The sequence below is a fragment of the Jaculus jaculus genome, chromosome 16 (genome assembly GCF_020740685.1).
Source record: "Jaculus jaculus isolate mJacJac1 chromosome 16, mJacJac1.mat.Y.cur, whole genome shotgun sequence".
In the NCBI taxonomy this organism is placed as follows: domain Eukaryota; kingdom Metazoa; phylum Chordata; class Mammalia; order Rodentia; family Dipodidae; genus Jaculus; species Jaculus jaculus.
The window spans coordinates 21,264,727-21,280,449 of NC_059117.1; the positions used below are offsets into that span (position 1 = coordinate 21,264,727).

The following is a 15,723-nucleotide window of genomic DNA, read 5'->3' on the forward strand; positions in this document are numbered from 1 at the left end:
TAAGCAATACAACAGTACCAATTATTTATATAGGACGTATCAGGATTGTAAGTAATACAGAGATGGTTTTAAGCAAAAGGAAAGAAGTTATTTGCCGATACTATAGCATTTTATGTAATTGACAGTCTGTTACTGAAGTTTATGGAGCCCTAAAGGGAAGAAAGGGATGACTAAAAAGTATGTTGCTGCCTGAACTACATAGTTAATGTATTCAGCATTGCCAAGAATTTTCCTTAGACACTCCAGAGAATGTTTAACATCTACAGATTCCATCCAACATAAATTTGGAATGTTCAATCCCCAAAGCAAAAAGCAATTATAATTGTATAGTATATGTTATCTATAGACATTTATCTACTGAAGCTCAGCTCTACATGGTCATTTTAGAAAACATCTACATGATGCTATCAGGGTTCTTTTGATTGACAGCTGGTAAGTCACAAGATCTTGGACTTGACCAAAGAGGTTTCTGCCTCAGGAAAAAACAGCAAGCTCATGAATGTTTGGGAGTGATCATTAGGGATTGTAACAGGGACTAATCTCTGCAAGAGACCTCTTTCTGAAGACAAGTAAGTACACCATCTTCTTCCAAAAGCACTGCATTTGTTTACTGGGGAGGCTTGTAATTCACAAGTTAAAGCCATCTTGCTAATTAAAATGTCATAATTTTACTGTGGGGGCCTGGTATCTATGGTGATGCAGGAACTCATCCAGATCAAAATCTCCATCACCTATTTTTGAAGCCAGTTAAAGCTTGAAGTCATGGAGTCTGTTGAAATGCTATTTTAAAAACCTCATCTCTGTCTCTCCCTCCCTCTCTCTTCCCTCCCCCATCATTAAATGATGGTAAAGGTCAAGAGAAAGCAGGAATCAGGAGGCAGGGAGTGCTGCAGGTGGCTGACGATACCCTGCCCCACGCCTGCGAAAACGACCACCTGAACAATGATTTTATCGAATAGTGTGATCAATTATGCTTCTAAAACTTGCCAGTCCTTCCAAAATTTTGTCAAGTGGCAGAGATGTTACTATATTTTCCATAGAGGAACTATAAGGCTTCATTATAAGGCTCACACATATGGAAAAAAAGATAAAATAAGGACGATACTGGAACTTTTTTTGCTCTGTGTGTGCGTGTGTGTGTGGGGGGGGGGGGAGAGTGTGTGTGGGGGGGGTGACATTCACATATATGTGCCTTTGGGCACCTCACACACTTGCCTGTAGCTGGGTGGGAACATTCAGTGTTCGGCTTGCTTTTGTTTGAGCCAGTCTTTACTGACCTTGGAGCTGGCCATTTTCCTACTCTGGCAATTTCAGGGCCTCAGTTCCCCTGTAGGAAGAGGTCACCAGAGCGCTAGCCAGGCTAAGCTATTCAACGTGAGTGCTGGAGATCCAATCTCAGGCCCCCTCAGGTCCTCCAGCTGGTGAAGGAAGCACACTTAACTGCTAAGCCATCTCTCCAGTCCCATTTCTATTTTCCAAGTATAAAGAAATAACAGTTCCTCTATACCTAAACATTCATTTTGTTTATGACTTTAAAAACAGAAATTTTATAAAACTGTATTAGGGATTTTTTTTTAATACTACAAAGCTGTTCAAATTTTGCAATTAAATAGGGAGGAAAAAGAACATAATGACCAAATAGCTTTCTGTATTTACTGAAAAAAAAAAAGCTAAATAAGTGACACTGTCTTTTATTAAACAGTTATTTATATAATAATGAACGAATGCCTATTTTCTTGGTCTCTTTCAATTCTATAGAAAAAAAATTAGTAAATAAACCGGGCAACAAAGAAGCAAGAGAAATTTATTTCGAACAGCTCTGTAGGCTGGGAAGTCCAAATCAAGGTGCCAGCAGATGGGGATGTGTGGTGAGGTCACTTTCTGATTCATACAAGGATGTCTTTCTGCTGTAATCTTATGTGACAAAAGGGGAAAGAGAACACTCTCAGTGAAGTGAGGAGTGTGATAAAAGAGATCTCTAAGCATAATGAGAGATGGGATGAGATAGAGTGAAGAAATTCCAAGAGCATTTGCTTATTCTTAAGAGAGCTCCACCCTCAGCCCCTAATCACATTCTCAATGTCCCACATCCTAATGTCATCACGTTGAGGATTAGGATTTCAAAGTATGAATAATGGGGGGAAGGGAACAAACATTCAGAGCATAAGAGCTATGTAACAGAATGAAGAATATTTTTACAAGCTACATTTTGGCAAATAGTATTATATAACTAAAGTTGGACAATGAGTGGTAGATTCAGCATCCCATTACTTTCTTTTTCCTGTTTGTTTGTTTGTTTATTCAGTGTAGGGTCTCAATCTGGCCCACGATTACCTGGAAGCCACTATGTAGTCTCAGGATAAATTCAAACTCACAGTGATACTCCTACCTCTGCCTCCTGAGTGCTGCGATTAAAGGTGTATATCATCATACCCAGCTGTATCTCATTTCTTAAAGGCAATTGAATTACATAAAGAGAGAGAGGGAGGGAGGAAGGGAAGGAGGGTAAGAAACAATATATGGATGAATCTCTGTTATTTAGCCTATATCCACAAAAACAACAGTGATGAAAATATTTTGATGTTCTTAAATTACTATATATTTTACACTTGGTAGAGACAACACTTAAAAACTGTTATAAGTTTTATAACAGACTGATATTGAACATTAGGGCCATCAACTACTTACCTAATAAAAAGAGTCAAGCCAGGCATGGTGGCATATACCTTTAATCCCAGCACTTGGGAGACCTAGGTTGGAGAAGGGCCTTGAGTTTGAAGCCAACCTGAGTCTACATTAGTGAATTCCAGGTCAGCCAAGGCTAGAGTGAGACCTTACCTTAAAAACAAAGCAAAACAAAACAAAACAAAATGGTGGTGTGTGGGGGGGGTCAATACTTTTAAGACACGAAATTAGCATCACACTGATTACTGTACACAAGTAATGAAATGTGTGATGGCTGATCCTCACCAACTTGATTGCATTTAAAATTACCAAGGAAACATACCTCTACAGGTGTCTGTGTGGGCATTTTCACAAAGGTTTAACTGATGAAAAAAGACTTATCTATTCTAAATGTGGGCAGCATCATCCCATTGACTGGGATAGCTGACTAATAAAAAGGGGAAAGGAAGCTAAGCCCTGATACTCATCTCTCTCTGCTTCCTGGTTGTGGAAGGAATGTGACCAGTTGCCTCATGTTCCTACTGCCATGACAGACTATACCTTCATCCCATAAGCCAAATGTTTATTGAACATCTATTTAGGTTCTCAAATTGTAAACTACTAGAGTGTAATTTCCCATGAATGCAACAGTACTTAACATTAAAGTATAGCAATTCTTTTAGTCAAAATTTATAATAAATACTAACTATATGGACAACTATTTTATTGATTTATGATAAATGGGAGAATATAATTTGAGAATGAGATAAATAAAAGCTATAGTATATGTTCCAATAAAGAAATGAGAGAGAGCTGGGCGTGGTGGTGCACACCTTTAATCCCAGCACTTGGGAGGCAGAGGTAGGAGGATCGCTGTGAGTTTGAGGCCACTCTGAGACACCATAACACCATAGTGAATTCCAGGTCAGCCTGGGCTAGAGTGAGACCCTACCTCGAAAAACCAAAAGAAAAAAAAAAAAAAAAGAAAAGATACTCTAAGCACAGAAGTACAATAAAGGCACCAAAGGAAGGAAAAACAGGTAGTAAAATACTAGAAGCAAGCTTGTAAGACTGAAAGCAGAGAAAACCATGGACAGTGGCACTGACCACGCAAGCTTGGGTGCTGATGAGAAGGCACTTAGCAAAAGGGGGGCAATGATGACAAAAGAGGTAGAAATAACATGATGCACTCTAAAACAGAAAAAAAAAAAAAAGTAACATCTCAAGCACAGAGGGAATGAAAGATCTCTGTAAAACAGAAACTAATAGCACCTGTGCCGAGATGCATGGGATAGGGTATGAAGGCAAGGTGAGCAAAAAAGGAGAAAGCAAACATGAGTAAATTACATCATAGAAAAATAAGTTGACCAGAGAACAAAAATTTCATAGGAATTTTGAGGGACCAATTAAGCTTAGTCAACACATGAAGACTACTTAAGAAATTGTTATAACATAAAAACCAGGCATGGTGGCACACACCTTTAATCCTAGTAGTTAGGAGGCAGAGGTAGGAGGATCACTGTGAGTTAGAGGCTACCCTGAGACTACATAGTGAATTTCAGGTCTGCCTAGGCTACAGCAAGAACTTACCTCAAAAAACCAAACCAAAAAAAAAAAAAAACCTTTTTCAATATGAGGTGATACAAATTGTGAAATAATTATCAGTGTAATTATTTAGCAGGATCTGTACTGAGTGGTCTAAACTATTTGGGGAAGAGTGAATAGCAAGGGCTCCACATACTGATTTGGCCATAGGCCAGTGGTAGAATCTTCAGTTAGGTACCTAACCTTCTCATGTCTTTGTTTAACTACATATAAGATGGGTAACTCTATCTTCCTTCCAGACTTGTTACTCTGACTGAGACAGCAATCACAAAGCTTGGCAGAAACTGAGCATTAATAAAGGTTAGCTTCATTCTTTTTTTTTTTGGTTTTTCGAGGTAGGGTCTCACTGTAGCCCAGGCTGACCTGGAATTCACTATGGTGTCTCAGGGTGGCCTCAAACTCACAGCGATCCTCCTACCTCTGCCTCCCAAGTGCTGGGATTAAAGGCGTGCGCCACCATGCCCGGTTTAGCTTCATTCTTAACTCCAGTGCTGGCACTGCTGGATGACACTGTCTTCTTGCTCTCTAAGAAAAGAAACTAGCTCCATCAAGGGCTTAATCCTCCCAGCTTTACAAAATCAGAAAGTAAACATCATACAAATGACCCAGAAAACCATATCTGTGGAAGAATGACAAAACTAAAACCAGAAATAACTGATTTCATAAACTCAAATGACAAGCAAAGTGAACTCTATGAACTAGACCAGAATATCAGTGTTAACAGTGCACGTTCTCCCATTAATGAAATTATTTAGGAAGCTGGGTCTATCACATGTGTCCAACATATAGGGCTATAGACTGCATGCCTGCCAGGAGAGCTAGAGATGCAGCTCTGCACACTTAAGAGATGACAACATTATTTCACAATGTCAAAAGCTTAGACATACTGGAAATGTTTATGTGCCTCTCCAGATTCATATACTGAAATCTTAACCTTGAAGGCGACAGTATTAGGAAAAGTATTTGAGAAGAAGTTAGTAAGGATGGAAACTTCATTTGTAAGACATCTTTTAGGCAAGGTTAAAAATTCTTCCACATTCCTCTTGAATATCAACTCCAAAAGGCCAAAGCCACACACTCAGGTGTCTCACAGCAATGCTACTCTTGGTACCAACTTTACTGTTGCAGTCATGTTCACATTGCTGGCAGAAATCACCCAACCAACAGCAGCTTGTGGGGGAAAAATGGTTTATTGTGGCTGACAGACTCAAGTGGAAGTTCCACGATGGCAGGGGAAAATGATGGCATGAGCAGAGGGTGGACATCACCCCCAGGCCAACATAAGGTGGACAATAGCAAAAAGACAGTGTGCCAAACACTGGCAAAGGAAACTTGCTATAACACCCATAAGCCTGCACCCAACAATACACTGCCTCCAGGAGACGTTAGTTCCAAATCTCCATCAGCTGGGAACCTAGCATTCAGAACACCTAAGTTTATGGGGGGCACCTGAATCAAACCACCACACTGGGCACAGACCAAAAGAATTCTCACCCATAATACCACCGAGATACTTGAACATCTACACTTATTATTTTACTATTCACAACAGCCCAAATCTGGAACCAGTGTCGATGTTTATTAATAATTAAATGTACAAAGACAATGTGTACATAAATACAGTGAAAGTTTATTTACTTGCAAAGAAGACTAAAATTATGACATGTATATAGAACTAGAAATGATTATGTTAAGCAAAGTACAGACTCAGAAACTCAAATATCACTTTCATATGGTAAACCTAGACTCAAATGTGTGTGTGTATAGAATATGAAAGTACAAGAGAATATGGGAAAAAAAGGTCTAAGTAGATGGGAAGATATAACAAGATAAAGTAATGGGGCGTTTTAGGTAAGATAAAGACTAAAATCTGCCTCAATGAGAACCAGCTAAGAAGAGTTAGTATAAGATATAGTATACTATCCCAAAGAAGAAAGGAAGAACTTAGGACAACCTCAAAAGTGGTGGTCAGATATCTGAAAACTCACAGACAGACTGGCAAGGGCATAAGGAAGTTAGGGGGTGGCCGCAGCTCCAGCTGCACAGCCCACGGGCATGGAGAGGAGGGCAGCAGAAGCCCATTCACAAGGCGAGCCAGGCAGCTCTCCAGCCTCCAGTTGCAGCTGAGGTTTGGTGGGGCAGTGCCTCCTCTGCAGACTGATCAGCACTGGAGAGGAACCCCATTTTCTCACACTATATGATTTGGAGGGCAGTGATTGGTACTACTTTGAGAATGAACCTAGTTTAAAATTGAGCTACACTGGGAACAAGCACAGGGAAGTTAAGGGGGCTTAAATTTAACCTCCCACAGCCGCATGCTGAGAGAGAACCCTGGCAGATGGTTGGGGGAGCAAGAGGACCACATTCTCACATGCGAAAGACAGTAGCTTACAGTGGGCTCAGCGGAGGCAGAGAAGTGAGAACCCCACCCTTGGTGGCCAAAAGCAGATCTCATCAACGAACATACGAGTTTGAAAGCTGTCGAAACCAGGTAAGGACATATCAAAAACAGAAAACACAGGGCTGGAGAGATGGCATAGCGGTTAAGCGCTTGCCTGTGAAGCCTAAGGACCCTGGTTCGAGGCTCGATTCCCCAGGACCCACGTTAGCCAGATGCACAAGGGGGCGCATGCGTCTGGAGTTCGTTTGCAGTGGCTGGAAGCCCTGGCGTGCCCATTCTCTCTCTCACTCTCTATCTGCCTCTTTCTCTCTGTCGCTCTCAAATAAATAAATAAATATAAATTTAAAAAAAAGAGACCCTGACATGCACAAGTGTACACACGCCCGTGTGTGTGCGCGTACACACACACACACAAATAAATGACCCCATCTCAAAAAAAAATTAAAAAAAAGAAAACACAGAACAATTTTCCCAACAAACATAGATATCAAAATTCCCCATTCTATTTCTCTCCCTTTCTCAAATAATATTTTTTAATTAAAAAATGTTTTAATTAAAAAAACAGGCGGGCATGGTGGTGCACTCAGAAGGCAGAGGGAGGATGATCGCCGTGAGTTCAAGGCCACCCTGAGACTACATAGTGAATTCCAGGTCAGCCTGACCTAGAGTGAAACCTTACCTTGAAAACCAAAATAAATAAATAAAATAAAATAAAACTTCAGGCTGGAGAGTTGGCTTGGCAATTAAGGCACTCGTCTACAAAGCCCTAAGGACCTAGATTTGATTCCCCAGAACCCAAGTAAGCCAAATGCACATAGTGGCACATGCATCTGGAGTTTGTTTGCAGTTGCTAAAGGCCCTGGCATGCCCATTCTCTCTTTCTCTCTAATAAGTAAGTAAATAAAAATGAAAACTTTCACATCACCAGGCAGAGTGATGACTACCTTTATTGCCACCACACGGGAGGCAGAAGTCATTGAGAGTTTGAAGCCAGCCTGGGTTATGACAAGACCCTACCTCAAAAACAGCAAAACAAAACAAAAGGAACTTTCAAATCAAATTTAGGATCACATTAAGAATAAGGTAAACTGGAATAAAAAAAGAAGGGGGAGATGGGGAGATGACTTAGCAGTTAAGGAACTTGCCTGCAAAGCCTAAGGACCCAGGTTTGATTCCTCAGTACCCACATAAGCCAGATGCACAAGGTGGCATATGTGTCTGGAGTGCATTTGCAGTGGCTAGAGGCCCTGGTGTGCCCATTTTATGACTCTCTCTCTTGCTCTCTCTCTGTCTGTCTTTCTGTGTGACTCCTTCTCTCTCATAAATGAATAAATAAAAGAACACTGGGCTGGAGAGATAACTCAGTGATTAAACTAAACAAGCCTGCTTCCAAAGCCTGATAGCTCAGGTACAATTCCCCAGTACTCACGTAAAGCCAGATGCACAAAGTAGCACATGTACCTGGAGTTTGTTTGTAGTAGTGGCAACAGGCCCATATGCATGCTCTCACTGTCACTCTCTCACCCTCCCTCTCTGATTTTCTCTCTTCTCACAAATAAATAAATAAAATATTTTTTTTATTTATTTATTTATTTATTTATTTATTTATTTATTTATTTATTTTATTTATTTTGAGAGAGAGAGAAAGAGAGAGGCAGACAGATAATGGGTGTGCTAGGGCCTCTTGCCAATGCAAACAAACTCCAGCCACATGTACCACCTTGTGCATAGCCTTACATGGGCACTAGGGAATCGAACCCTGGTCCTTGGGATTTTCAGGTAAGTACCTTAACCATTAAGCCATCTCTCTAGCCCAGTAAAAATATTTTTTAAAAAATTTATTATAAACCAAGTTGGTTTCATACCACAGATGCAAGGTTGGTTCAATACATGCAAAGCAACAAATATAATACAGTGTATAAATATCTTTAAAATAGAAATCACATGATCACCTCAATAGAAATAGAAAACAATTTCACTAAATTTCAACAACCCTTCATGAAAAAGCCCTGAGGAAACTAGGAGGAGAAGAACATATCTTAACATACAGAAGACTATGCATTACTTACCTATAGCACACATACTAAATGAGGAAACAAACTGAAAACATGTCTTTTAAAATGTGGACTGATGGGCTGGGGAAATGGCTTAACGGTTAAGGTATTTGCTTGTGAAGCCTAAGGACTCTGGTTCGATTCCCCAGGACCCACGTATGCCAGATGCACAAGGGGGCGCATGCATCTGGAGATCGTTTGCAGTGGCTGGAGGCATTGGCACGCCCATTCTCTCTTTCTCTCTGCCTCTTCCTCTTCCTCTCTCTCTCTCTCTCTCTCTAATAAATACAGAAATAAATTATTTTTTTAAAACCTGGAATGAGGTAAGAGTGCCTGCTCTTTCTACTTACTGAATATGATGTTCAAAGTGTTAGCTACAAAATAAGGCACGAGAAAGAAGTAAAAGAGATAGAGACTGGAAAGGAAGAACTAAAGTCTCCCAATTTGCAGATGGCATAATTCTATATTTGAAAGACCTTAAACTTCACCAGAAAGCTCTCTGACCAAATATACACTTTCAGCAAAGTAGCATACTAAAAACTCAATATAACAACAATCAGTGGCCTTTCTATATACTTTCTGAGGGAAAAAAAAAAAGACAAAAACAAAAAACGAGAACTTTCTGAGGGAAAAAATATTCATGTTAGCTTACAAAAAAAGGAAAGAAGAAAAAAAACCACTTCTATGAATGAACCTAAGCACGGAGATGAAAGACCTCTACACCAAAGAAAAGGAGTAATGAAGACAAAGAAGATATAAACACCTCCTAAGTCATAGATTAGCAGAACTAGTCTCATAAAAATGGCCATCCTACCAAAGAGGATCTAAAGATTCAGTGTAATCCCCATCAAAGTTCCAATTACATTCTTCCAGATTCAGGAGAAAGTCCCTAACATTCATTTGGAGCAGAAAAAGAACCCAAAGAGCCAAAGTAATCACAGCAGAAAGTGTAATTCTGCAAGCAGCACCACACGCGCTACAGGTGAGGCTCCCAGAAGCTGCACTCTGCATGCGTTGCAGGCAGCTTTGCGCATTACAATTCCCCCAAACAGGTGTTTCCCTTTACATAGCCTTATGGAGCAGTCTTACAGCAAAGGAAAGGTGGAGGGAGGGCTAATCAAAATCTAAGAGGATACAAATAAGTCATATGGAAACCTACTTTTTCGGACAATGGAACACTCAGGAGCAATAGATTGTTACTACACAACTTTCAGTGCCAGGGATGGAATACCTTCCAGTGAATTGTTGGCCAGGGAGGTCCCTGATGCCCCCAAAACATTACAGGCAATTGCGAAGGCCGTTAGTTTCCCACCAGGAATAGATGGCAAGACCCTATTGATGAAGACACACATACTTGGGCTGCAAGGTCACTGAGAAATCCTGCTGGAGCTGAGTTGTAAACCTCCATGTAGACCAGCTGACAGAAAGCTGGAAAAGCCACACTGCATGCAGTTCAATGGGAGAGAGAGAAATCACCAGTGAAGATACTCCACAGTGGACACTGCAAGCCTTAAATTTGGCCAACCAGTCCAACGAGCCAATGGGTACAATCATGATATGTATGTTATGGGGGAAACTAACTACCCTTTAATTGGACTGGAGGCCTGCTCCATGGGAGGGGATACAACCCTGATACTGAAAACCTACAATGGGGGTAGTCATGAGCCCTAGGGGTGTAACATCTGCTGCTGTCTGGCTAAATGCATATACTGTGCTCACCACACTGCCCAGTAAGCACTTCTCTTAATGTTCATACTATATATTAATGCTACTCTCACTTTTGGTTAGAGAACTTTCTTTTTTCTGATGGCAGTGACCTTGGGATGACTCAGAAGGCATCACTGTGCCGAGAAGAAGTGACAGAGGGGTCCTCAGCACTGAAATATCTCTATCACACCTTCCAAGGCTCAGGGTCCATTGCAGGAGAGGTGATGGAAAGAATGTAAGAGCCAAAGGAAGGGTAGGACTCCTTACAACATGCTCCTCCAGACACAAAATGGCCTGGATATCCATGACCTCACAGTGCCTGACTCTACCTACACTACCTAACCATCATAATAGGAAGAAAAGATCAAATTATGACATCAAAATAAAAGAGAGACTGATTGAGAAGGGAGGGGATATGATGGAGAGTAGAGTTTCAAAGGGGAACGTGGGGAAAGGGAGGGAATTACCATGGGATATTGTTTACAATCATGGAAGTTGTTAATTAAAAAAAATATGTATTTAAGAAAAGAAAGCTGTATAACACCAGTCAAAATCTGCCCCTTAATGCTGTTTTATGGCTCCTATAGCCTTGGGGCATGGTCCTATGACCTGTTAACTTTCAGCTTTCCCAGACTTTCTGCATTCCTACTTCTTTTTCTCTCCCTAGTACTTCATTAAGGAATCTACTTACAACAAAATCAAGCTGGCTTGGAATTGACTATGTTGCTTAGGCTGGCCTCAAACTCAACATCCTTCTGTCTCATCCCTCATAACTGCTGAGATTATAGTCATAAGTAGTTAAAACAGTAGATTCTACTTTAATCTTACATGGAATAAACTTTGTTTACTGTTTTGTGGGATGGTAGATGAAGGCAGAAGACTCAGAAGCAAAGAGGAAAGTGCAGGGGCAGCAGAGCGGGAGGGAAGAAGGCCTTTCTGAGGGAGTTGCAGCTTTTGAGGTGAAGCTGACAGGACACTAACGCTCTGAGTCAGTGGCCTTGCTTTTCTGGGTAAGACGACAGCCAGGGTCATATTATGGCAATAAGACAGAAGGGACTAGGTTCAAGGTTTACAATAAATCAAGAACATCTGAAGCAGCATGCTAAGGAAATCCTAACTGTATTTAACAACCATACATTTCATTACATCAATCTTGTCTACTTTTTTGGTTCTGGTTTTGCTTTTAGACACCACTGAGCAGCTGCAGCGTAGCAGCGGGAAGAGGATAAACATCCAGTGGCCCACAGATGGTACTTTGCTGTGCAGGCTGAGCAGAAAGAAGAGGGTGACAGAATGTAAGGGTGTCAACAAGAATGATGGTCCTTGGTTCCAGATCTACTGAATCAGAAACTCTGGGCACTGAGATAAGTATGCGCTTTAAAAATACTCCCAGTAATTTTTAATGTATGCTAAAGTTAGAGAATTAGGTGAATAGCTGAGGAGCCGGATATTACACAATTCAATATAGAAAAATAGTAAAGATGGAGAAGACAATAAAAAAATCATTGATAGAACGGAAAGCTATCAAGCAGCAAAGACAACTGATGTTCTGAATAAACGGAGTATTGCATGAGCAAATTACCTGTTATAATAGGAATAAGGGAGAAGGCAAGAAATAAATGAGAGTCTACATTTAAACAAGACATGAGACATGTAGACCAAACTGTAATGAATATCAAGGCAGATCCTGGAACATGAACAGAAGAAAGGGAACAATCCAAGCTGGAGTCAATTGTGAGCCAAAGTGCAAGAATACCTTCTTCTGCAAGAACGGATAACAGGGATTCTGAGGCTCGGGACACAGAGAAAACGGTACTGTACTTATGCATGCTCTGCATTCCAGTTTCATTGTAGACATAGTTTCTTAGTTACAAAATTAAGGATAAACTAATTTTGAATACAAAGCCAAAATGTACTCACATCTCAATATTTTTTTCACATTAAAAACATGGTGCTGCCAGGTGTGGTGGCGCACGCCTTTAATCCCAGCATTCGGGAGGCAGAGGTAGGAGGATCACCGTGAGTTCGAGGCCACCCTGAGACTACATAGAGAATTCCAGGTCAGCCTGCACTAGAGGAGTGAGACCCTACCTTGAAAAAAAAAAAAAGAACATGGTACATGGTGCTATATTACCTGTGTCTCTACACCCTGTTCCAGTAGGCGCTTAGCTTGGTTTTCCACTTCAAGTCGAGCTCTTGCAATAAAAAGCAGATCATTTTCTATTACTTCTATTCCCGAAAGATCAATTACTTGAGACAGATAATCTAAAGAAAAAAAACATACACAGTAATAGTCAATATCAAGGTATCAAAACATCATGTGTTACTTTTTCAAAAACATCAAGATTTGCCATTGAATATAGATAGCTTCCTTTTAAGATTCATACTCTTAAAAAAATGTGAATCACAAACATTTTATACTTAATAGATGATCTGATTCTGGAGTAAAACCTCTCAAAGAAGATATAGTTGGAAAAGCAATGACAGACTACTTTAAGTTCAAAGTAATGCCAACAACACTATTAAAATGTTCTCTCTCTCTCTTTTTCTTTTCTTTTCTTTTTTCTTTTTTTGGACAGATGGGAGTTTCACTACAGAACAACATAGGCTTACTTAGAACTCACTATGTTGCCCAGGTTACTCTCAAACTTGTAACCCTCCTTCCTCAAATGCCAGAATCACAGACATGTTGCTACCAGACTTGAGCTCAAATTTTGGAGTAACTACATAGCTATTTTCAGATATTTCTCAAGTTGCACCAATAGTTTTAAAAGTTAATCTATACTAGAAAAACATTTGAAACAAATGTCTGGCTGTTGCAGTTACTTTTGCATTGCTGGCACAACGAGCCCAAAAACGCAGCTTGTGTGAGGAGAGGGTTGGTTTTGGCTTATATTCTCAAGGGGAAGTTCCATGATGGCAGGGGAAAATGTGACATGATCAGAGCTTGGACATCACCTCTGCCACAGCAGGTAGAAATATCAGCAGGAGAATGAGCTGAACTAACACTGGCAAGCTAGGACTAGTAAACCACCAAGGCCTATCCCCATCCACATTCCTCCCCCAGCAAGTTACACCCCCTAAATGCCATCAGCTGGGATCAAGCATTCAGAACACATGCCTTTACTGGGACACCTAACTCAAACCACCACACTGGCACTCAAAGAAAAAGATCAATAATTTACAAGTAAACTTTACATTTTGCCAGTTTACATGATTAAGTAGACCTAGTAGTTTGAAAGATTTTATGTTTTTATCAAATGAAAAAATATATATATATGGAATCATTAACTCTATTACACACAAAAACTTGAACAACAAGAATTATGAAGAGGTTGTATGTAGTAGGCCAGAAAGTGTGGTGAAAGCCAACTACAGATCAGTCAGGAAGCTAGGATAGGAGAATTAAGTTTTAGACTAGCCTAGGTTACACAGTGAGACCCTGACTCAGATAGTAAAGAAAAATGTTAACATTTGTCTGTACATGTTTAGAGTACTTTTTAAATTGCATTTGTTTATTTGTTTATTTATTTATAACTTAGCTTACTCTTGGACATATCTAAAGCAATTAAAATGCTACAGATTACAGGTAGGTTTTAATTAAGCAGTTATAAGTGGTCATTGTTAATTTAACTTGAAGCACAAGCATTTTCTTTTGTAAGTATGCATATACAAGCAGATATAAGGCTCGTTACAGTGGAAAGATTGCTCAATCATTTGAACGTAGATTTTTGTCACATTCAACATATGATCATAGTTGAGCAACGCACTCAATGAACTTCAGTTTGGATATCTGAAAAGTGGCTACAACACATAATACATACCCTTCATACTTTGAAGACTGTCATCAGAATCCAAATAAATTAATGAATGCCAAAATGACACGTCAATCCATTATGCAGACTTAGTATGAATTTGTTTGTGTATTTATTACAGTGCTGAGGATTGAACCAGGGTCTTATGCATGCTTAGGCAAGCATCTACCACTGAGTTTCCCCCTTACTCATCTCCTCAGAGTGAGAAGATGAAGAGATTAGTGCTTTTAGGGACAAAGAAGTGATACAAACCATATTTGTTTAACTGAGGAAAAAATTCAAGAAACAGTAAAACAAATGATATTAATAGACTGGATACTAACGTACACTAAAAAAAAAAAAAAAAAGAAAGAAAGAAAGAAATAGCACTCAGGAGGCAGAGGTAGGAGGATCACTATGTGTTCAAGGTCAGTCTGAGACCACATAGTGAATTCCAGCTAGAGCGAGACCTTGTTATTTGGAGAAATACTACTCAACCCTTTGGAACTTAAGATACTAAAAGAGGAATGCTACCTTCTTCCATGACCATTGTCCTGCTTTCGTGTCTCAAGCTGCTGACTCCAGAAAAAAACCGATGTGCCTTGTTCTTGCGTAGGCACTTGATTTTAATGACTGGTCCATGTATTATTTCTCAAGATTGCCTAGTTCTTTGTATTCTTTAGTCTTCAAACAAAACTAATACCTGAATAAAATCAAACCTGATTTCCACTAAAACACATCCAGTGATTTTAGTAGCTTTTCAATGTTCTGATCAATTCTACATGCCTGCTAGATTGGATATGATTATTACTCTCTCACTGTTAAAGCTATGGCTTTGTCTGTTTCATGATACAAAAATATGAATTCTAAAATCCCAATTGCCTCTACCTATATGAATCTCTTCTTTTTTAATTAATTAATTTGCAAGCAGAGAGAAACAGGCAGAGAATCAGTGTAGACAGAGAGAATGAGCATGCCAGGGTTCCAGATGCATGTGCCCCATGTCTTTATATAGGTACTGGGGAATTGAACTTGGGTCGTTAGTTTTGCAGGGAAATGCCTTAACCACTGAGCCATCTTTCTAGCTTGAGCGTCCTCTGTTGATTAAGGAAAGCAAATGGAAAGATATTATTTGCTTAATGATAACCTGTTTATTTGTGTTCCATAATCATGTTAGCACAAAATTATTTATTTACAAAAAAGCAGATGTGAGAAAAATGTATGAATGAGGTTGGGATGTGCTAGGCTGGAAGAAATGAAAGAAGATAAGTCTTCATTCTCTGTTGAGAAGTTAAAGCAGTTAAAAATTAAGATATAGAAATACAAGCAATATAGAAGTCAATAATAAAAACGATCAGCTTACAAGTGCTGAGAAAGGTTTCCCATGGGTGCAGTAAATGAGCAGAGAAAAGGACAGAAAATGAATATTTTTAATAACACTGTAGAAATCTCTGGTTATATTATACAATGTATATTTTCAGAACAAAACTACATTAAA

General features: G+C 39.6%; 1 protein-coding gene across 3 annotated transcripts in view; it reads right to left on the minus strand.

Moving 5' to 3' along the window:
• Cog5 (component of oligomeric golgi complex 5) overlaps positions 1–15,723 on the minus strand; it is a 277,027-nt gene that overhangs the window by 137,040 nt on the left and 124,264 nt on the right. For all 3 annotated transcript variants that reach the window (XM_004652876.3, XM_045135739.1, XM_045135738.1), the window contains exon 7: positions 12,566–12,696. In XM_004652876.3, the coding sequence (XP_004652933.2) occupies positions 12,566–12,696 (131 nt within the window). The remainder of the gene's footprint in view (positions 1–12,565; positions 12,697–15,723) is intronic.